Genomic DNA, 24,688 nt, shown 5'->3' on the forward strand with positions numbered 1-24,688 from the left:
AGGGTCCAAGTGTGACTAGGATCCATAAATGAATATATAGAGTTGAACCCTCAGCTGGTACAAATTGGTATAGTTCCAGCTCACTGACTGAGTGTCTGGCCCGTATTTATTTTACATTCACATAATAGGAAAAAAAATAGTTTGCAGAAAATGCATTCCAGATTGAGTTACCATAATCATATTTCGTTCTGGAATATTTTGTGTGTGTGTCTTGTAAACCACTGAAAATAAATGTACATATAATGAAGATGCTGATATACTTTTATAATAATGTGACTTTGCTGTGTAATTATGTTGACAATATTCTGGTCCCAATTGAGACTAATGAGAGTAGTGCCCTTTTATTGGTTATATATTAGATTCTTCTTATAAACCCTCTGAGAATATTAAATCATAAAGCTAGTAGTAGCAGGTAGACCTTATGTGGCAAGAACAAAATGGCTACAGTAAAGGGGAAGACTGTTTACTGTAAATGTTTTCACTTTTTACCAGCCAGCCAAAAATTCAGTCTTGTTGAATTCATATACAGATGCTCTGCCATATTTCATTTCATGAGCATTTTTGCATGTGTTATATTGACTGAAGGATGCGTACCTTGCCTTTTCATTTCGTACAGTATATATGACAGAATATAAGCAGAGTACGAGACTGCAATTTTTTCTGGAGATTTTTCGTTGTTCTAGGAATATTTGGTCAAGAAGTGTTGTCTGCTTTTCATATAACTTGGAAAGAAATGCAAGTTAAAATACATTGTGTAATTAAGGCTCCCACAATAGCTATGTAAGGATGAAGTCTTCCACTGATTAATAACACAAGAACAGCATAGGCAATGGGCAATACTACCCCCACTAATGTATATTAACCTTGACCTTTAGGTGCTTCCCCACAGCAATGAAAGGCTACTTCTGTACCCCTACCCAATCAATCCTTTGTTTCTCAACTGAGACAGCTAATAAAGGTGTCAAATATGGTGGAGGTTTTGTAATTAGAACACCTGTTCACGATGAACAGGACAGAGACCAGCTTGTCATTTCACACAAGTCCCCAAGAAACCACAATTTGGCAAAAATAAATAAATTAATGAATGACTGTGGCCCCTGTAGTATTTTAACCAAAGATCTAGAGCAGAAGAGAACAAGAGTCCCATACAAATGGTTTGAGACAAAATGGATTTTCAATATGATCTCTACTAGAACACATAAAAATTACTATAAATAACTTCTAAAATATTTCAGCATTTAAGTTTTTGCTGCAGAGCTGATGTTGTGTCATGCTTCAGTAGCACACAGAAAAAAGTACGGTGTTAGTTTACAGATTGACACTCTCAGATGATGCTTTTATCATGATTTTATCATAAAGTAATGACAGAATTTTAATGCTGATGTGTAAATTCATTTGATAAATTCATTTTAAACTTGTTAGTAATTAGGCTAAATAAACATAAAATTGCAAAGCATAGTGCAGTTTAAAATCCGATATACTTATTCTAACATACGATAAAGAACTTACTTTGTTATGTTACTAGCTCTGAGTCCATCCTTGATCTATGTGTCGGAACTTGTTTCTGCGGTCTACTTCTGGGAAGAAGAGAATTACGTTCAGCTGGGTATTTGCATCCACTTCACATTTTTTAATCCAGAACACTAACTTGCTTTATTGAAAATGGTATCCGGTTATTTGGACAGCAGAATGACATTTTAAAGAATCTATGAAATCTGTCTATTTTTGATCTGTCCAAGCACAGGGAAATGTAGACACTTCAATAATGTACCTTATGCACAAATTGAGAAATTACACACAACCAAAGAAACAGCAGTGCCATCTATTGGACAGAAAATTAAATTATTCCGGGCTATACAGCTAACTCCAGAAGAAACGTTTTACTTCAGCCGCTGCCAATTTACTCCCATTTAAAGTATAATAAATTATTTTGGCTTTTCATGTAGTTTGGATAAGCTAATCTAGTGCGGCCACACCTCGAATACTGTGTTAGAAAGACACTGAGGTGCTGGAGCGTGTCCAGAGAAGGGCAACGAAACCCGTGAAGGGTCTGGAGCACAACTGTGAGGAGCAGCTGAGGGAACAGGGATTGTTTAGCCTGGAGAAGAGGAGGCTCGGGGGGGGGGGGCGGACCTTATCATTCTACAACGACCTGAAAGGAGGTTGTAGTGAGGTGGGTGTCAGTCTTTTCTCCCGGTAACAACAAGTGTTAGGACAAGACGAATTGGCCTCAAGTTGTGCCAGGGGAGGTTTAGATGGCTATTAGGAAAAAATTGTTCAATGAAAGGGTTGTCAGGTGATGGAACAGGCTGCTCAGGGAAGCAGTTGAGTCACCATCCCTGGAGGTATTTAAAAGAAGTGTAGATGTGGTGGGTGTTTAGGAGCACGGTTTCGTGGTGGACTTGGCAGTGTTAGATTGGTTGTTGGACTTGGTGATCTTCAAGGTCTTTTCCAACCTAAACGATTCTATGATTCTATGATATTAGTTAGAAGTAACACATACAAATAAGATCTTAAGTGTACCAGTTAGACATTAATTTGACCAGCTCTTTTCTTCAGTGTTGTCATAGCACAAATGCTGTTTCTAACAGCTATCTTCATAAATTTGGCAACGTCTGAATTCTGGGCACCTAATAGAGTTACTGCTAAAGAAAAATATATGCTACGAAAGTTAGAGCTTTGTACTGGACATGAAAGCTAATTAACAGTCTCAGTAATATTTGTTTTAAATTGTTTATTTTAAGTGCAAAATTTATAGCATTCAGTTAGAGTTTGATCTGAGGGAAGAAGGAAAGGGATGTTTTTTGTTCAGCTCTTCTAAGGGCTGCAGGAAATTGCGGTACATGACAGGCTTATGATCCGGCAGAATATTTCTCCTGGGGTTTATGATTAGTGTCATGTTACATGTTTCTAAGTATTATATCTGGATTCAAGATAATGAAGTATCTTCCCCAAAGCTGCCAAATCAGCATGCTTGATGTTATTTAGTTATCCAATTCTTTAATTCTTCACAGGAATTGGTGGACCTATTTACGTTGGCAAAATTATGTCCGTAGAGGCAGTTACAGGCATTATCACAGCATCTGAATTTATGCTCGCTCAAATATATCAGGATTTCCAGGATTTAGGAGTAGGTTTGGGTTAGGAAGATAGATTGGGAACTTGTTGGTTATGGGCAGTGCCCAGTGAGGAGAAAGTGAGTTGTTCCCTTGACTTCAGTGGCTGTGGAATCTATTCCAAACTGAAACTCATATACTGATCTAATGACCCAAAATACATCCTCGGTCTACTCCGTGTGGGTGGTGCTCAGCTGTAGTGGGAGTCTCTCACCTTCTTAAAAGGAGATTTTCAGCATCCACAACAGATTTTTATTGGTTTTAAGATGGGTATCCAGTTTTCTTACAGTTAAAATTTTGTTATTATCGTTAGGAAGTAATGATTATTACCATTAGTAATATCACTAGGTATTAATCTTCTGTATTAGAAAATGGGAAACTTAGTCATAACGTTTCCCTTTCAAGACTGTAGGTGGAACCTAATTCACATAAATGGATCAATATTACATAAGATAATACATTTGCATGAATATATGTGTTAATTTATGAGGACAGGAACAAACATTTCTAGTACATGAGAGCTACATTTAAGAACAGAAATAGGTAATAATCCATTGTATAGTTGTTGTCTTTCTTTATGGTTTAATAGTTCTACTTTATGACATAAGTTTGTGTTTCTGAAGGAGAAAATCAACAATAGAGTGCCACTAGCTGTATTGTGTAAAGGTAGTATGTTTTAATACTGACCCCTAGTGACAAAATTACATTTTTCAGCTGCTGTTGCTGCAAGGTAAAGGGATTTTGTTGGGTTTTGTTGGTTGTGTTGTCTTTCACATTAGCACCCATTCAGCTGAGCCCTACACAAATACCAACAATTAACTCATGCCATGAACAGATTCCTGTTTTGACTTTCACTTACTGTATATCCATAGTGTGATCGGTGCTTTCTAAAGAAAATAAAAAGAAAACAGAGTCATTACCCAGGAACTCACAAGCTTTTCCTTACAAGTTGTACATTGACTTCCATTGAAAACTGCAAAATGTTTTATGGTAAATTGCTCCCTTGGCAGAAAAGCTGCATCAAGGCCTAATGCTGGGATGTCATTCAGAAATGAATTCCCACTATGACTTTAAAGTCACATCAGGTGACTTGTGCACAACCCATGAACAGTACCCTAAATCATGCCCTGGTGGCAGGTGCAAAATGTTTCCCTTAGCCAACTCCTGGTTTTCTCTCTTAGATTTGGGAAGGTGTGGCTTGTATGGGAAAGTCCCTCTATAGACTCAGACACTGTACCTGCATTTTGTTCCCAGTACGGCTCTTTCACAAAAAAAAAGATAAAAATCATTATGCATTTTCCTGTTTGTTTGTTTTTTAACTGTGTTGCCTGTCAGGGGTTATATTGAAGACAGAGACCACTATAGAGCATTCATCTCTATCTAACACAAATCTCATGTCACAGCGTCCTAAAGTGCATGAGAGCCTAAGTATATGCAAAATAGTTTCAGACAGAAAACACTTCTAAATTGGGATAATGGTAACTATATAGAAGTTCTACCCATTATAGATATAGCAGGAGCTTTTGGGCTGTTTGTACTCTGCTGCCTTCAAAGCCTTGGCAGTATGATCACTATTTATCTTAGCTGTGGAAGGCTGGAATTGCATTCAGAGCATGTGTGTTGTCACTTGTAACTTCCCATGGTAGATTTCTGTGGGATCAGGTGAAACTTTCTTCTTCCTGGCTGGAGACTCCTAAGCCTGGGAGAGAAAACTGTGTTTTATGTAGTGGCACAACTGCAATGATTTTTTCGGAGTGTGTAACCCTATGATGAGATTCAGTGATATGCACTAAGATGAGTTGTACTTTTTATGAATTAAAAGTGGCAAGACTTATTTTATGTTTGAGTAAGTTTCAGACAACTGTATTGGTGCTTTTACATGCGTATTTTCTTTGTAGAGTATTTCTAAACTAAATGCAAATTATTTAAGTATAAGTTTTAATTTCAGTATAGTGTGAAGTTACTTATTTTAAGTGTATATAAGGGAATTGCAAGTTCATGGCTGATCATGCAAAATTAATTCTACACTGCTGTGAAGTTAACCTGTGCACTGACTGTGGCATGTTGTCTAATTTGACTGTCATGCACACAAGGGTGTAAAAATAAGCTTTCACAAGTAATTTTAATCCTTTTTACAATCTCAGTAATTTTATCTTAACATAGTAGTAGATGTGTACTTCCTTAGAGATTTAATTTTAAGAGAGAAAACTAAAAGTCTAAGTTTCTGTACTCTGAATCAGCCTAAGAGCTTGAGCCTTTAGCAAGGCAAAACAGATTGCTGCCATTGTCCAGAAAAGACTTATCCAGAAGTGAAAGACGGGGCCAGGTTTCACAGTCCGAGTACGGTGTAGGGAGACTTCCTTGGCACAGCTTTCTTGTCCTTCCTCAGCTGGTGCTTGGAGTGGTGAACAGCCACTGCCGCCTCAGTCCCTGTTTTCAGATGAGCAGTTGTGAGGACCCTGCTTTGGCTTTTTCTTTCTTTCCCTTACATATCCACGAAGGCTGCTCTGGCAAATCCTGAATGTTCCCTGGTACTTTGCTTTTGTAACAATGTGGATTCCAGACTCTCAACATTTGTGCTGAGTTACAGATTTTTGCATGCACTACCTCTTGGATCAGAAAGAAGAGAGAGGGATTAGCGTCTTTTTCAGTGCTTACCCTGGCTGAAGCTACATGGGATATTTCAGAGGCAAAAAAGCTTTCTATTGCCTCTGAATTTCAAGCCTTTCTCGTAATAGTGGAAGTGTCAGAAATTCTTAATAAAGGTTGCAAATAATATTATAATTGAAAGGCTCAGATGTCATGAATAGACAGTTCATTACCAATGCCCCTGGAATATTTTGAAGTTTTAGAACTCAGATCTGTGTAACTTTGTCAGATGAATTCAACAACAAACATAAGAAGATCTCTGTGTATGAGTCAGGTGTTACAGCCTCTGCTAACCCAGACAGTTTACGGTTTTATTGCTTCTGTACAGTGAGGTTTATTGAGTTTTGGTTTTGTGGTGTTTTAACAAGATACTTGTCATTAAAAAATGGAATAGAGGGGTTCAGTTCCTGAAATGAAAAAATAATACAGTTTGTTGATATCATCAGTATTTTTGTGTTAGCACAAAGGGGGCCCCAAACTGTTGAGCAATCTCTTGTGCTAGATTCCCTTACTCAGAATAAACCTATTGACATTAATTTCCCTTGTATAGTGAAGAAAACAGAAGTAATACTAGCCTTTAAATAGGATGTAAGTGTCTATATACAACAGTCAATTGCTTTTGAAAATAATTAACCCACAAAGTGAAATTTTTGGTAGATACAGAAGACATTTATTGAATGTGATTATTCTGGTGGCATAACAAGGCAAATGAAGAATACTAATAAATTTAAGGGATAAAAAGGAAGCTATTTCCTGAGGTTTTTCAAACTTCTGGTTATGATATTCCTTCCGTCAGAAATTGTGTAATAGAGCTGGATCAAAAATGCTTTGTGTGAAAAAGAAGTCATGCGATTTAACACAGATAGAGTTGATTTTAAAAAATGTGTGTTTAATTAGATGCATAATTCTTATGCATAATTTACATGCAATTATGTATGAAAATGAGATATGCACAGGCATAAATGGCTAGCTAAGCACCTCACACACAATCACGGTAATTTTGCACAGAAATTAAACATGCAGTTGCAAATACATTTGGAAAATGAAGTCCATAAGGAGTGCAATGGCCTTTGTGAGGAGGAAAATTTTGAATTTTTTTCTGAGTCAAAATTGTGTTAAATCCTCAGTTGGAATGGGGGAAGTAAACAGCATAGAAGTGAATAAAAATATAATTTAATATAAACCAGTTTGTGTTCAGTTGTGGTAGAAGAAGCAAAACCAAACATACTTTACCATTTTATGAAGTGTCAATCTCACTAATGTAAATTAAGCATAATCCAGAGTAAACAGTGGTGTGAAGCTGTACCACTGCTCTTCTCCTCTATCTCCCCTCCATGGAAGATTGCTTAGAGGTTTGGGGGGCAGTCTCAGCGGTTTCTGTCAGCTCTTTGGAGACTGATAGTTGCTTTCTCCATTAGGCTAGACCTTCTCTTCAGGAGGACAGGCTAGCTGAACCATTTCCTATTCACCAAGTAAATAATCCATTATCTTTCTTGCCATGGCTAGGAGTCTTGATTGCTGACAACTGTTATACTTGATGTGATGTCAACAAAGAGGTGGTTCTTGCCTCAGAGAGCTTATAATCCTAAAAAATAAAATTTAAAAAAGCACAGAGTTTTGGTCCAGTTTTTACTGGTGATTGTTTCCAGAACACACCACCAATATCTGAGCTTTCCTATTGCACCCCAGACAACTGAAGCAACAAAATATTCAGTTCAGTAAAATTCATCTCCATGCATCTCCAAACTTACTGTTTAAAAACGTTTGTGTTGCAAAAAACTTTTGGTAATGATTTTATTGCCAACTTTAATTTCTTTTTGCAGTAAAAAAAGTAAAGAAAACATTTGCTTTTCGCGAACTCTCACTGTTTATTCTTTGAGTCTTGAGTGATATTTTAGAGAATTTTCAAGAAAATAACTTGTTATAATGTATATTTAAAATTAATAATTTAAATTAAGTATTATTATTTGACCTTTTAATGTTTGCCTTTCCAATGACACTTGAGAAATAATATTTTAGCTGTTCTTGAATGCAGTAATTTGAATTCAGTTGTAATCAGAATTTTAGTGTTTCACTCTGGGGCATGGTTAAGGTCTTTAGGGTCCCTGAACCATGTATACGCTGGTTAAAATAAACACCTAACCCTGTTAGGTTAGGCACTCTAATGATCATAACCATGCGCTTATAGATCATAACATTTAAGTTATTTTAACGTTGAGTTCTGATTTCTCCACTTGTCTGGTTTTTCTTGTTTGTGTCTTTGTTTGTAGTTCAGCTTCCATTTCTCAAAAAACCATGATGATATTGCAAATGCAACATCCTTTTTTTTTCTGCTTGCCATTGTTCTCTTTCCTTTTCCCTAGTCTTTTCTCTCCATGATTAGGGAATTTGATGTGTTTTGAATCTTTACATAACGCAGAGGAAAAAAGCTGTGGATTTATATCATTTACTCCTTTTCCACATCAAAAGGGGTATACTTTTTTCAGCTAAACCAAGGCTCCCTTCTTCCTTGAGGCTGTAGTCCTGTAGTAGGAGCACTGATGAAGTGCACCATCTCAGAAGGATGTGTCTGGAGCAGAGTGTGTTCTGGAGGCAGGGAGAGAAGCTACGCTGATATGCATTAGGCAGAGACAGTACTGGTGGAAGCTTCTTCTTCTGACTTACAAAACTACACAGTGTATGTCTCTGCCCAAGATGGAAGGGAATGAGGACCTCTGTACTTAGCTCTAAATGTGGTAGTATTTCAGCACCTTAAAAACTTAAGCACGTTAATTCTTTCTGTTCCCTTCTGAGGTCAGGCCTTGCTGTCTCTTCAGCAGCTGGGGCTCCGTGGCCAGGCTGACAGTGCTGGTGTTGTGTTCTGCAGCAGGCTGTGGGGTAGGAGTGGGTTGAACTATGGATTCCCCATTCTTCCTTCTTCCCTCATAACCTCTTCTGTACACACCTCTGTTCCCAGGACATAGCGTTGCCCTCAGGTGTCCCCTCTTAAAATCTTACCCTCAAAGGTGGTGGTTACCTTCAACTTCAAAGGTCATTACCTGCTGTTGTCACTTCTAACATGAATTATTTTTGCCTTGTGATCCATTGTGCTACTTGATTAAACTCTACTCATGAAACTGTGATTCAAAATGAATCTGCGTAGTAGTAGAATGCAGGATTGAAATAAATATGTATGATCTTCTAAATCAGTGGTTCTCAACCTTTTTGAAGTTGAGTGGCACTTGAGAAAATTGGCTGTGCTCTATACCTCGCTGAGGTCAGCTCTGAACACATGAGGAGCTGTCACCTTGCTCCTTTGTTAAGTACTTGTGTACTTGCTGGCTTTATGGAAATTATAGTAAATCTGCTTATAGTGTGATTGGCTACCTCATTCAGTTACGTGTATCATCCTGGAATCAGTCTGTTAGGGACTATATGTTTATTTGGATTTCCTATGGGAGAATACATGTATTATTGGGTGTAGTATAGGAATAGTAAGTCCTATACGTACTGCAGAAGTATTGGATTTACTGCACCTGTGAGATGCAGTGATGCATTTCATGAGTAGTGGATCTGTCCCATAAATCCTGGAATTTCTGTGTATCTATTGTACGGGAAAAACTGTTTGATGTTGGTTTGGGGTTTTTTCCTGGGTAAGGTATGTGTGTATGCTGTGTAATGCTGTAAATCTAATAGCTTATGGACATGCATTTCTGTGCATGGCTCTGTGTGTGTGTATGGTGAGTCTCTCCCACACTTCACCAGCAGGTACATCATGTCATTGTTACACGTGCCATGAATGTGATGTTTTCTGGTAAACCTGTGATACATGTGGTGTATAGCTGATCCTTACATGTGCAATCAACATGTTCAGGATTTCTACATATACAGTAGCCTGAATAGAGCTACAGCACTCCTGATGCTGGAAATCTGGATAAAATTTTCATGGGGAAGAGAAGACAATATTAACCAGAGAACCTAGAAATACGGTGGCCTTACCTAAGTAAAAAAAAAACAACAAACCAAACAACAAAATAAAAAAAAAAAAAAAAAGAAAAAAACAAACAGAATAGGAAAAACACAACAAAAACCCAAACAAAACATTTTCAGTCCTTCTTTATCTGGTCAAGGGAGAGAAGGGGAAGGAGGACACCCAGATAAGGTTAAATCCAGCTAATTTCAGTCAGTCTGAGGAGTGCAGTGCAAGACATCTGAAAACATGGAATTTGCTTCTGAACAGCAACTGAAGTGCTTGCATTAAAGTTACTGATGCTCCAGGAGAATTAATTAGCCAACACCAAACTGGCCTTATACCTTTATGCTGCATGCAAGCTAATAATCCTAGTCCCCTTTTGTCCCGGGATAGCTACCTTTTCCCTGGTTTTCCAAACTGGTAAATACTGCCTGCCTGCTAGCCTTCCTTACACCCATGCTCCAGCACTACCTGTGAGCTGCCATCACCTTGTAGCTATGGCAGGGATCAAACTAACAAACCCTGTTAGCCTCTGCTGATTCATTCCAGGTATGCTCAGGAGTATCTGCATCCATTTCTCTGAAAATCTGGTTTGTACATGCTTGCACTAAAATGAGTTCTTCGTAAGATCTACATCATGTTGCCCATGTAATGGGATTACGTGGCACACATTGGCATGTATTCTGCTTTCTGTCCTGTTTGCATAAGAGCATGACTATCAGCATGCCTGAGATTTTTTTGTTTTTATCAATGCCTTGACAGTCTTTGATAGCATAACTCTTTCTTGTATATGTAATACTTCTAAACTTGTGTTTATTTTGTAACTGTGGAAGTTACCGAAAAGTTAGTTAGATTTTGGTAAGACACTGTTACAGTAAAAGTAAGATTTTCACATCCAGATTTCACTTATTAATATGTTGAGAGAAATTTAGCAAAACTTACAAAAATGTACACTCTTCAAGTGCTTAGATATGCTTGTATAGAGGTGGGAGGGTTTGGTATGTTTTTGATACAGACAAAATGTACTAAAAGAGGGGATTAAAAGCAGTTGCAAGGAAAATTCAAATTGCCATCTGCGCATTTCCATTGCTAACAATATTGCCAACTTTTGTTTAACAAACAGATGATCCCAATGTAAAATTACTAAGAGCAGATAGTGAATTGGACATATGCCTCAAATCATTCGATCAAATTTTATATACAAACTCAGAAGGAAGACAATTCAATTTTTATAGCGTTCTGGTTTATAATGACATTGGAGAAAATCCCACTGAAATGAATTTAAGATGGTATAGACAAGTTCCTGTTGCTTAGTAGAAAGCAAATTTTTGGCAAGAAGGTCAACAAAAACCTCAAGATATGGAATATCTTATGGCATTTGAAGAATGTAAACTACATTTGTATCAGTAGTCTCTTTTGCCTATGGCAAAGAAGCCAAAGAACCCATAATGATGTGGTAGCCCAGAAACATAAGCCCTTTCAGATTTGTTAGAGCACGATAGTTTCCCCTCAGCCAGGCCAGGTTCTCTTTTCAGGGTTTGCATGAGTTGTAGTCAAGAGTTCACCATCATTACAGACCATGTCACTAGCTGCTTTCGAATATATTCTTTACCCCAGATACTAAATACAAAGTTGACTTTTTTTTCTCTTAAAAGGCATTATTCTGGTGAGTGCCAGAAGCAGAACAGCAATGTTAAGATTAAGTGCTCATAGGCCAGTTCCTTCTGCTGTGACTGAGATGTAGGCCCATGTGACTTAGCAGTTTTGCAGCATGTCAGATTTAAGTCACTTGCAAATGTGTCCTCTAACAGTGCAGCTGCCTGCGCATTCTGCAGTCTCCTGCCTGAAGCTGCTGTTTCCGTAGTAGTGCCTCTCCCGCTGTTTGGGTTTTTTTGGCTGGTCTCTAACCTAAATTTCTGAAAGTATTTTAAAAAAAATCCCAACAATCTTCCCCAATTTTAATTGCAAACAGGTTGTTTTGCACATCTAGCTTAGAACTTGGCCACACTAGTGTTTGTCCCAGCACTGCTGAGAGGCAGCACCCTTCAGCCACAGCTGCAATGTCATCTAGGAGCCGAGGGAATATTTAAACTGGATCTGCTGTCGGTAGACTAGTTGATGTGGATCCATAGTCATAGCCAGCCCTGAAATCTGTGCTGTTGTACTCCTGCTGTCTAAATCTGCTTGTATAAAGCCAGCTCAATAATTTCAACATTGCACTGAATGCACCATGTGCAACTACTTTATAAGAATGGCAGAAGCTCGGTGTGCCATGTTTATGCCACCTAGGTATCTGGTCACAGAAATCTGCAGAGACAGTACAAAGAATAGCAAGGTAATACTCCGTGCGCTACAATCCTCATTAGAAGTAGTGCTAGAATGATTATGGGGAGAGGTGATAAGAGTCTGCAGAGGCATTTGCCTGGACCTAAAGATACAGAAATCCAGCATCTTTGAAAAGATGCAAGATTTAATTCACTTGTTCAAAACCTCAGAAAGAATCCATGTCCTAGTAAGTTAAAGAATCCAAAAGTTGGTGACTTGGTTTGTCTGCTTATGTTGTGACTCTTGAACTTCACACCAAGTCATATATAAATGACATACAGATATATATATATAAAATCTTGAGATGTAATATAATACTAGTTTAGTTGGTAAATACAGCACATCAAGAAGAAAAAATGGTCCTAAACAGAATTTTTTTCCTTCTTCATTTTTCTAGGGCTGTTGCTGAGGCTGAAGGAATTAAGCCATTGGTAAATACCTTGAATGCTCAGAGAGATGGAGCCATTGCTAATGCTGCTACAGTGCTAACAAATCTGGCCATGCAAGAGCCATTCCGCATAAATATCCAGAGCCATGGTATTATGAGTGTGCTTGCAGAACCATTGCGCTCGACCAGCAGCCAAGTGCGAAGCAAAGCAGCATTCACTGTGGCTGCATTTGGTTGTGATGCTGATGCAAGAACTGAGGTAACACTACTCTTTCAGGCTGTGGTTATTTATAATATTTCTAGATCCTCAGGTTGGTGTTATACTTAGCTAGAATATTTGTATTTTGCATCTGTCCTCAAAGTCCTGGGCTTTCTAGATAGTAACTAATTTTTTACTTTCATCATAGGCTTGTTCAGCTGAATTTAGCTCAGTATGTCATGAGAACTTGGAAAAGGTTTTCTTTAATTTGTATTTTTTTGCACCACATTAATGTTTTACAGCTTTTCAGTGGCTTCAGTGAGTTTTAACCAGTGCTATGTCTTAATCCACCTGTTTATGAGCATTAAACATGAAGGGTTTTTTTCAGTTGCAACTGCTGGCTGAACTTTGAAGATGAGAAGTTCTGTCCTCTTTACTCTCCCTCAGTGTTGTTCTGTTTCCCATTTTCAAGTCCTGAACAGCAATTTCTGACCTTCCTTAATAAGATACTGGATATGCATGGAGTGAATGTAATTCAGACAAGACCCAAAATATAATTAAACCCTTGATCAGTGGCATCCAGCAAGTTGAACTTTTTGCTGTTTATCAATGGTCATATATTTTCTGTTCATAAATAATGATGATGCTATGTGCATTCATAGATCATAAGCTGGGGTTTTCTCATGGGTCAAGGCTGTTAATTAGGACATGAATAAGGGGCATAGATAATTAATCTACCTCTTTCAGTGTCCTTAAAATGTCTTTCTCCTCAAAAATCCAAATAAGCGGTATTTCCTCCAGCGTGTATAGCAAAGATACTGTAGCACACAAGAGAATAGGATGTTAATAAGATTGTCATACATACAATACAATACAAATTCAAATATATTGTGATGTAAATTAGTTGCTAGGAGGCAACAGAACACAGAAAAAGCTGTGTAAGTCTCCATGGCAGTCTTGGGTTGCATAGTCTCTTCATTTTCCACACCATAATCTAGTAACTGAGAAGCAAGGCAAGAGCCAGAAGGGATGTGTGCCATGTACCGCTCTGAATCTCACCTCAGCTGCAGCCTATGCAGAGTTCACAGAAGCACAGAATTCCATAACTGGCCTTTCTACCAGCCCAGCGTAGCTTGTCCACAAGGTTTAAATGTTTTGAAAGGTGAATTTCACAGGCTGTTTTTGCTGGCATAGACAAAATATGTAAGTGGCAATGTCTTCATTTTTTTTTTGTAGTTAAGAGATGCAGGTGGACTGAGACCACTCATTGAATTGCTGTGTTCCAAGAATGAAGAAGTCAGAAGAAATGCGTGTTGGGCTGTTATGGTCTGTGCAAGTGATGAACTAACCGCTGGTGAACTATGCAGGCTAGGGTGAGTAGAAATAGTATCAAGGGGCAGAGAGAAGATTTTGATGTGAGAACTCTTATTAAGTTGATCTTTACATATTTATAGCAGAATAATAAAGTTAAGCTATACCTTTTGATAAGCAGAAACTAATTTCGCACCACAGATGTTACAGATGAAATGGTATTGATTTTAAGTAACAGAAATGTTGAGAAAAAATGTAGGCCTGAAGAGAGGTGACTGGAATTATAAAAATGTTTATTTATTAGCCTGAATTAGGCTTTATATTGAAGCTGTGCTTATATCATTCAAAACTGGGACTATAGTGCCCCATACATATGAAACTGAAAATAAGGTTTCAGGCTAGGTTCAATACTACAGTAAATTGTACCTATTACAAACAGGCTAAACTTCATTTACAAGCTCTGGTTAACTGCAGGTGCGCTCGTGTCAAGTAAAAGAGATTCTGTTTTATTCCTTCTTAGAAACTCCAAGTTTCACGCATTAATATCTGAATTACAAAAGCTGGTTTAGGTTGTAAGAAGGGCTCCTTATCCAGGGTGACTTTTTGTAGGCATTGTTAAATGAAAATATATGTAATTGCCCGGCTCCCTCTGCTGGACATTTCTCTGATTACTGCACAGGTACTTCAGATCCATTTATGAGGGGATTCTGCAGAGTAAGAATCTCAGAAACTTAGGTCAGGAAGGAACCTCAAAGGTGATGTTATCCATCTGCCCACTGTAAGACTGGATCATGTGCGCTGACATATTTTCACTTGTGTAGTGTAAATACCAATTCTGAGGGGAAAAAAGCTTTCCAAAGTAACCTGCTCCCATGCTGGAGAATCCTTTCAGCAAATCAGTCCAACTACGTGTTGTCCTACTTTTGGTGGGATCGAATAACCGCTTTTTTATAGCAATTTGAGTTTAACTTAAGGAATTCTGTCACATTCTGTGTCCTACTCAGTTTCCTTTCCGTGACAAAGTAATTACTTAAACTTATTTTTGTTTTGAAATCTTGTATCATTTTGTCACACATCTCTGAATTTCTCTCGTTTATTTATGCCATTTTGAAGTGCTGCCTCCCAGCCTGGATGTGGTACTTCAGCTGAGGTCATATCACCATCAAATAAAGCTCAGTAATTATTGTCTTTATCTTGCACATGGCACTGTCCTTATTTAATCCCTTCTTTGTGACAGTATCAGAGTAGGACTCTTAATTTATGTGTCCTTCCAGTTTGACAGCATATTATTGATAATAATGTATTAAGCATAGTGTTTCAACCAGTAAGGCACTACGCTAATTCATATTATTTTCATGTAGATCATATTTCCCTGACTCGCTCATGAGTATTCAAGTAGGAATATGTGAAAAGACTTATTATAGTCAAAACATATCTCAGAGTCAACTCATATCTCACATTTACTTCTTCTGCATGTACATTAAGTCAGTTATCCTATCACAGAAAGGATTTACGTTATTTATTCCTGACACATACATAATGGCTCTTATCTCTTGTTGCTTGAAAGCCAATTGTTTAATAATTTGATGTGGTGTTCTTTGGACACTGAAATTTGGCTGAATGATCTCTATTATAATTTCCTTTTTCTTTGTTTTTCAAATCTAGATACTGTCTTTGCCCTTCTCCACTCTTCTGGCACCTAACCTGTCCTCCTTGAATTTTCAAATACAGTTACAAATAGTTTGGAGGTTCTTTTTGCCAATTCATAGAGTAGTATGAGGTAAGTGTCCTCAGGGACTGATATGTCTCCTCAAACTTATTCTAGACATATTAAGCCTACTGGTTTTACCTCTTCGTTAATATTACTGCCAGGCATCTGCTTGCAACCTTTTTATGAAAACTGAAGCAAAAAAGGCATCAGACACTTCAGTCTTTTCCGTGCCATCTGTTACGAGTTTTCTTCCCACATTGAGTAACAGGCCTACATTTTCTTCTCTGACTTGCAGCATATGAAACAGTTATTTTTGTTTTGGTCCCTGAATAGTTGTGTCTCACTTTGCCTGTGGGTCTTCTGGGTTTGTCCCTTACTTTTTGTTTTCTGTTGGAAGTCTGTTTCCATTCCTGTATGAGTCCTTTTTCTGGGATTTTTGCGTTTTCACAGAATTTTTGATGTGGCTGTATTTGTCTGGTTTTGGCTTATCTTTCCTCCATGTGAGGGTGATGTGCCATTGTGCCTGTAGTGTCACCTTTTTTAGACACTGCTGCACACATTAGCCTTTCCTTGTTCATTTTTCCCTTGAAAATTCTTCCCTGCATTACTTGCTGGTTACGTGACTTTCCTACAGTATGCTGTATGACAAAGAGCCTGTACTGCTCTTCTGCTGTTTTCTCCCATTGCTTTCTTCTAAAAGAGAAGGTTGTCATTTGCCTTGCCTGAAAAACTTACTCTTTGGAATTCATCTAACGTACCTTCAGGTGTCTATGTTGTAAATGTCCACAGCTGAGACTCCCAGAGTAGTTCAAAAGGGAAATGGGCAGTCTAAATGTGGAGTTCATTTTTATATATATATATATATTAAAAAAAATATGAAATTGATTCCTTAGGATGTGAATAATGCCTGTCTATATGTACACACACACACATCACCCTCTTTTTTTCCTCTTTCTTCTATCCAAAAACAGTTCCAAAACCACAGTATGCTATGTTCTCCTGATTCAGCTTCCTTTGTCTTCTTAGTGAACTTTGCCTAAGTTTTCCAGGTCAGAAGTTATTGGTGTGTGGGTTTCAGCACCAGAAACAGCTTAAGAAATGTATTCCTGTCCTCCCATGTCCCCGTGACTATTTTTTTCTACCTCCATGCTGCAAAAAATCCTGCCATCCTGGTGGTGCTGATACAACTGCTTGTGTTTCTGTGCTCATCCATCTTTAGCAAATCTCTGCCAGCTGCAGCTGCCCCAAACACAGCACCGGAAGGGTTCACACATTCTATAATGCACAACTGGAATCTGCAAATTGCATTGCAAGTTGCAGAGAGAGAAAGAGAGGTTCCCTGAACTGTATCATATGGTCAACTCATTATTCTTTTTACTCTAAATTTACATCCTTCTTTTTCTCAGGTTCTGTGTGGTTCTGATAAAAGGTTGTGGCATCCTGTCCACATTTCTTTATGTAACAGTTTAACTGCCTAAAGGAATTGCTTTTGCTTTTGAGCACTGCAAGACATTTTCCTCTCCTAGAGAAAGAATTCTGTGCAGCACAGCCAGCTCCTTGCTGGCCCAGTGGGGACAAGGCTGGAAATGAATCTGTCTTGACCTTGGTAAGCTGAAAACTGACTCTGAACTGTATAATAACAATTAATTGGTGTGTATTGATGAATTAGCCTTTGTATTTTGTTTTAACAGTGCTTTAGACATCCTAGAAGAAATTAATCTATCAACAGGGCGCAAAAATAACTTTAGTGAAGCTGCTCTGGAAAAGCTACTTGACAACAATCTTTCCCGAAAATACAGCCAGATGGGATATTTATCATCAAGTAATATCATTACTGATGGATTCTATGACTGTGGTCAGGTAAGCTACTTTTAATAAGTTACTTTGCTTAGAAAGAGTAAAATTATTTTCTGGATTTAGAAAAAGTAAATGTACTTTAGCAAAAGCCAGAATCTGGATATATAAAATACTTTGTTTTCTTCTGAAGTTTCCCAGCTTTTGTACTAATTTCTTTTGATTGTCTTTCTTCATGGAGGAAATCTCATCATCCTCATGCTGTTCGCCAGTTGTGATCTTCTTCACAGTCTTGTGTAAGCTGGCAGACCTAGTTCCTTTCCAGATCCTTTCTCAGACCTTAGTTCTTCTGCTCTCTCTCCCTGCAGTGTACTTAATACTAACCTGACACTGAATGACCTATGGACTTCTTGTTTGGGGTTTTTTTTTCACACAAAGAAGTAAAGACTTCATATTTTCACCTTGGTCATGACTCTCAGAAAGCAGTGCTTATATATAAAGACTGACTCCAGGTTCACTTGCTAGTGCTGTATTCAGGTCAGATCTGAGAAGGACTTTTCAAAATGCCAAAATTAATTAGAAGTACCAGTCTTTTTGAAAATCAGTGAAATACCTGTTTCTCAAGCACTTGGTTGCTTTTGAAAATTCCATCCTAAATTGTAAAGACTTCAGAAGCAGGAACATTTCCTTATTCTAGAACTGTTTGGTATGACATATTAACAATAAGTACAAGTTGAAATATTTATAAACCGTCTTTTCTAAGAAAATTCATGAAGAAAATGGAAATGTAGAAGAAAACATTTTCATATATTTTAATTGCTTTATTAGTTCTTATGTAAATCTGTTAAAGATTAGGAATTTTAAATTAATCTTTAGATACCTTTTAAATATATTTTTTCTCTTAATCTTTAATTGAACAGAACGCCTTATCTTTTATGCTAATTTTCTTGTAGATAAAACCTGGAGAAAAATTTTTATCTTTGGAGGAACTGAGTATGCAAGAACTTACTGACCATCGGGCCGTAATCTTCATTAATGCTAAACCACAAGAAGAGTGAGTCATGTTTGATCACTAGCATTTTTTGCAATAGCTCATCTTTTCCATCGTTTCCACTGTTTCCAGTACAAAATACATTGTATAGATATATGTACACATACATAAAATAGAGAGATCTATTTTAATCTCAGCACAGTGCTTCATGTCCTAGAAGGCAAGAGATTTGTATTTTATAAAACAAGAATTTGGAAAGTAACTTTTTTTTCCCCTCTAGATAGAAAGCATTTATTCAGTTGAATTGCTTTTTTTCACTTAGCTGTTAAGAGTCATTCATCTAACACCCTTTGATTCCTCATGGTGGGACATCCAGTGTTTTATTAGTGGTAACAAAGCTTGTCATCTGCGATAATATGTCATCTGAGCTGAATGTCAACATGTGACAATGAAACCTGTGATTTGATGGTCTTCCTGTACAGACAAATGCATGGAATTCTAAGCACAACATCTAAAGAGGCAGGACAAAGCCAAGCATCAAGATTTCAGGCTTGATAAAGAACCTGTGTCCGTTTCTTCTCTGTTTAAGTTGAAGCCAGCCTAACAAATCATCTTAGATTTGAATGCAGGAAGTTGGTATTGGACTTGTTTAACTGGGAGTCATTTCCTGTAAACAGTCTCACAGATCAAAGAATGCTCTACCAATATTTTGCAAGTCCAAAACCTTCTTCTCTGTCAACACGTCACATATTTGGTTTACTGTATCATTAGCTTCCCTTTTAAGCTGGTGTATGACACCATAAATATGTCCGAGAATATCAATGACAAATTAAAGTTCCATGCTCTTTGTTGATCCTTAGAGTTGTCTTTAACTATCAGGTTTTCTTTGACTTTGATACAGCTTCCTGCTGTTGCACCTTGGCAGCAGTCTTACTCTGCAGTTACTTTTGTGTCCATCATTTGGTATTCCATACTTAATTTTTGATATCTGAATCAATATCTGATTTATTAGTGGTTTAGTTATTTCTTCCACTTACATACTTCCTATGAATATATTTACCATCCTTTAAAATCAGAACTCCATTTTCATAGCCTAACATGCAAATACTAACTCTGCAGATAACATACAAAAATATCTTGTTCCATTTCAGCCTTGAAGTAGAGAAGGCACAAGATTCATCTTATGAGCAGGCTATCTTGTCACCTTCTATTTCAAGAAAAGGCAGTAGAGAAAAAGCAAGGTATGGGTTTAAGATTTACTAGTTGTCAACGTTCTGTTATTGGTGTGTCATTAGAAATAGAATTCTGATTGAAAATAGTGATAGTTTCCAAACAGAGTACAAATACTCAAATACAGTGTTAAATGTTTTCAGAGTCTTTCTTTAACCTCCTAATTGCATTAACCTTCTTTTGTCTATCTTAGTAATTATTTGTCCTCCCTCCCCATGCTGTATTTGAACATCTCCCAGGTATTTGGCTGTTTTTCCTTTCAGTATCCCTTGGAGGCAGTGAAATGCTGATACTTTACAGCCTGACAACCAAGTCACAGGGAAATAAGGGTAGAAGTTCTTTCTCAATTTAGAACCTAGACCCACAAAAAGTTCCTACACTGCCTACATGCATCCTTATTTCTAGATTAAATTTCTTCCAGTGAAATTCTACAGATGACTAAAATCTGAGAAGAGTGTTCTCAGAACTGTCCCAGTTTTGACAGCAACAAGCCTAAAAATGCCTCACTCTTGCAGGATTCCCTCTCACCCATACAATACACTAGGTACAGTCCTGCAGTCCTTTCTGTGGAACTGATCTGGTGGGCATGTCTGCTCATACCAAATAGGTCAGAATCTCTCACACTGTAGCGGGAAATTAATTTCCTTCTTTTACAGAAAGAGGATTTGAGCCTGTCCCTCCCACCTGCAGATAGCTGATCGCAAGATACTTGGGGTTTAGCAGTCTCCTCCTGGTTTGTTGTAGCTGTTCACTAACAATGAGGTGTAATGAACAAAGCTTCAGTTGTTAGGGCACTTACCTGAGAGAGTAGAGACCAAAGATCTAGTCCTTGTCTTGATGACTTTTAATATAAAATACTTAACCCTTTGTGGAAAAAACTGAACCATGGTCTCCCAACTGTGTATCATGTAAAACAACAGCACAATCATGACCACAATGGTACCCTTCAGAGAACGCAGGTGTACATGCCTAATTCCAGGGAAATGTTCAGGATTCCAAAACTGATCCAAATAGAGCCTCCTTGCCATCAATGGGATGGAATCTAATCCTTGATAGGAACGTGATGTAACCTACAACTCTTCTTGGCTTTTCTGTTAGCTAACTTAGTGAGCTGACCATTTATCATGCTGGTTTCTATGGGTCCCAGTCCTGACTTCTGATGTTTCTTGGTTTATGATATAGGGAGCCTTGGCCATGCCTCAGGGCTATGAATTCTAGTCAGTGGTGGGCATTACAAAGTGCTAAGTGCTGCTGCAGGGTTAGAAAAAAAATGGAGAGATGGTGTGTCTCTTGTAGGAACTGAAGTACTATGTTTGCAGTTTTTAGCTTGGAGCTCATACATGACCTGTGATATGCTACTGTCTGTACAGGCATTTTATTGATGGAGATAATGGTTGATTTCTTAGACTGCTTATATATTTCTGTGTATGTATGTATCTGTGCTTGAGAGATGAAATCTGCAATAAGAAAGTTAAGAGACAATTGGAACCTCCTTTATGATCTCAGTAGTTCAATAGTATCTCCAATGGAGGAAAAGCAGGAGTTATCTGGACAACAGTATTCAGTCAGCAAAAGCAGCACTAGAGAAAAAGGCTTAAGATACTATACTTTGAATTATATGTGTATCTGTGTGTTTAGAGCTGACATACAAATTGTTGACAGATAACAGCTACTGACTGTGAAGGCTAAGGTTCTGACTTAAATGAGGACCCAAATCATGAGATTAGCCTATGCAAAAGTTATTGACTTACAAGGCAGACATTTACATTTGACAAGTTATTTGGACTGCAAGCACTCCTGGAATTCAGTTTAAATCATTTCATAGTAAATACCTGAAATGGGTCATATGAATTGCATTATGGGAGGTTCTTGTTTCAGAATGCAAAAGAATAAATACTGCATCTTGAGTGTCTTACCAGGACTATTCTAGGTTCTGCTCATTTAGCAGGTCCTCCTGATAACCCAGCGTGCTGGGGTCATGACCCACCGAGCATATGCCAGTCTGCTCAAAGGGAGCAGGAGGCAAGGGGAGGTGCTAAGCCCCAGTTACATTTGCTCTGCACCAGTGGGGGAACCTTCATCTCAGAAGATGCTCTAGCCATAGACCGTTTTGTGTAGTTGAGACCTGTTCTGACAAGATAATATGTTTGTTTATTACAGTGTGATATGACAATACCCTTGGATAGTTGCTTTTTAATGTAATTTATGTCAATTACACAGTAAATGACTGCTCTGTTAGCAATCGTAACTCTTTCAGAAAGCAAAATATTTTCTTTAGGAAAAAGCAAATACCTGGTTCAGTTTCCCATAGTATACTTGCAGGGATACAAAAACTTCTTTCTTCAGGTATGAAATAATTGCTTTTGAATGTCATGATCAAGTTGTATGATTTATAACCCCATTGTCATTCATTTTGAATCCATAATTCATACATCATTATTATTATTATTAATTTTGTGAGATATATGGGAGTTACTTGAAGGTCAGTAGCTGACTCCAAGTCTCAAACATGCTTAGACTTTTTCCTACATATTTTTTTCCTTTGATCATACGTTTCTGTTCATCATTATTTTACAAAGTACTACTGAACATAGTTTAATGCCATTGTTTTGAAAAAGTGATACTACTTTATATAAACCATAGTTGAAGGCTAAGAGAAAGGGCAGTTGTAATTGTCTGCTGGAAGTGTTTGAATCAGATGTAGAGGAAGTGCCTAGATTATAGTTTGACATACATTTGCATAGAGAGATAGCAACATCTTTACCCAAACAGTTGCATATCTGATATACACATTGACTGGGCTAAAAGATATTTAATGTAGACTGATAAATGTGCATTTATTCTGTGCTATGTTGCAGCACAGCATTTAAGGAAATACTTCACAATACTCACTTGCTCCTTTTCTAAAAACAAGCAAGGCATTAAGCTATGCAAAAAAGGAAAGAAAGTAGCTGTCATGGCTGTCTTTTGGTGGTAGGATATTGCATTGGCTGCCTTCATCCTCAAACTAACTCTCTGGTGACCCATTGGCCTTTTGTACTGAAGTTGCAACAGGAATCAGAAACATCTTGGGAGAGCATTAACTGGCCTGAGTTCTCCTTTGCAATATTCTTCTGCATTCACAGCAAGTATGTCTCAGGAGCAGTAAGACAGCTTCGGGAAAGGGGAGTAATTTTTTTCTGCTGTCATAATTCCCACTGGTAAAATGAGGATAAAAAAAAGAGGACGGGAAAAAGACAGTGGTCTATTGTAATAGTTGCTGGTTATTTTGTAGCACTGAGCTATAAGAGAGCCCCTCCATGGTTCCTTACGAGGAAAGTATTAGACAGGTGTGATGACCTGAAGAGTTGAGGATTAAGGTAGAGACAGGTGTGGAAGACAACCTTAAAGCAGCCATTCCACTGAAGACCAGAACATAGCCATACCTGAGAGAAGTAAGCAACAGCAAAAAAAACCAAACCAATTACTGTTCAAACCCATCCCTCTCAAGTGTTTGCTTTGTGAAAATTGGAAAGTAGGAGAATAAAAGTGATTCACGAGTCATTTCAGTAGATAGGAATAGGGAACAAATTCTTCTGCTATAGCACTGTGACTTAGCAGTGCACTTTTCATAGGGAAAAGAAAGCACTGGGAGGATGAAAGGGAAGAGCAGGGAACAAGGAGATAAAATGGTCAAGGAACAAGAATTATACCATTTGTAAGAGTTGTTGCTTTGAAAATCTGCTAAGTCAGACACCAGAGAGGTGGCAATAATGCAGCGGGTTTTTAACAGGGTATTCTTACCCATAATGTCTAAGTATAAATGGAGAAATGAGGTGCTGTTTAATCTAGCATTATGCAGTTCCCTGGCTGTAGTTAGATAGAGTCAGATTAGATAAAGAAAATTGTTTGTCTGCCTTTCTCAAGTATAAGCGTAATTAATAATGAGAACAGTTTATTTAAGAGGGTGGTGAATTTTCTATAATTTTAAGATTAAATCTTAATTGGTTATCCTTCTAAATTAATGTGCTTTATGAAACATATGAAAAGGGCTTTTTATGAAAATGGTAAATCTCAAAAGGTAAAAGAAAATTTTGCAAAGTATTCTGAAGACAAATTGCTTGAATTAAACTACTGATAATGATATATGCCCTTCTGCTTTGTCTAATGCCTTCCCTCTTAAGAGTGCTGTTCATTGTAAAAATTTTAAGAATAATTTGAAGAACATACAATAATGACAGTTGGCCCTGGAGCCATGTACTCTAGTGGTCCATTATTTCTATTATTTTTTTCTTCCAAGAATGCCCAGAAGTATTATGGGTTTAAAAAAAATAAGCCAGAACTGTTAAACAAAGGAAAGTAAGTCATATTTCACAGTAGAATTATTCAGGACCTATGCTGAAAAAAAATACAATGCTTACAAAACACAAGTTCCATCTGCTCCCACAATTGAAAAGTCCTAAACTGTCTGATTGCATAGATCTTAATGATACCTTTGGTAAGATACTGATTTTATGGTTGCTACATACCTTGTGAAATGCACAGTGTTCCACCTAAGCAAAGGAAGCATTTAATTTATATTTCTGCTAGGTGCTTATGATGCCTCTTCAGGATCATAGTCATCTTTCAAATCCTGAACATTAGTGAAATATGTAGCATGTACTATGAAAAAAAGTCAGCAAAACCACAGACGTCTTATAAATTCTTCATCCGACAAGCCGTGTTGCAGTTTGCATAATGCTTGAAGCACATCGACTTGCAACTGCAGAGTCTACTGCTTGGTGTGTCCTGGCAAGATTTCAGCCATGCTCTTGATACCATTTGTTTCTTTATTTTAAGTCCAGATTTCTATCAAGTAGAAACTCATTGGAGTTCATGATTTTTAGTTTATATCCACATGGAACCAAACTATAACTGTTTACAAATGTTTTCTGTATGTATATAGGTAAGTGTTTTCTCCCCCAGATAATCCATATATGGGAAAGGCATATCAGAGTCATAGACAAAAACAAAATTAGAATTTACAGCAATATTAATGTGGAA

General features: G+C 37.6%; 1 protein-coding gene across 1 annotated transcript in view; it reads left to right on the forward strand.

The window, feature by feature from the left end:
• Positions 1–24,688, forward strand: part of ARMC3 (armadillo repeat containing 3) — a 48,409-nt gene that overhangs the window by 18,908 nt on the left and 4,813 nt on the right. The window contains 5 exon segments of the mRNA XM_040593710.1: positions 12,440–12,689; positions 13,866–14,002; positions 17,343–17,511; positions 18,399–18,508; positions 19,588–19,677. Of these exon segments, the coding sequence (XP_040449644.1) occupies positions 12,440–12,689; positions 13,866–14,002; positions 17,343–17,511; positions 18,399–18,508; positions 19,588–19,677 (756 nt within the window).

This window comes from Falco naumanni, chromosome 4, assembly GCF_017639655.2.
Source record: "Falco naumanni isolate bFalNau1 chromosome 4, bFalNau1.pat, whole genome shotgun sequence".
NCBI classification, from domain to species: Eukaryota; Metazoa; Chordata; class Aves; order Falconiformes; family Falconidae; genus Falco; species Falco naumanni.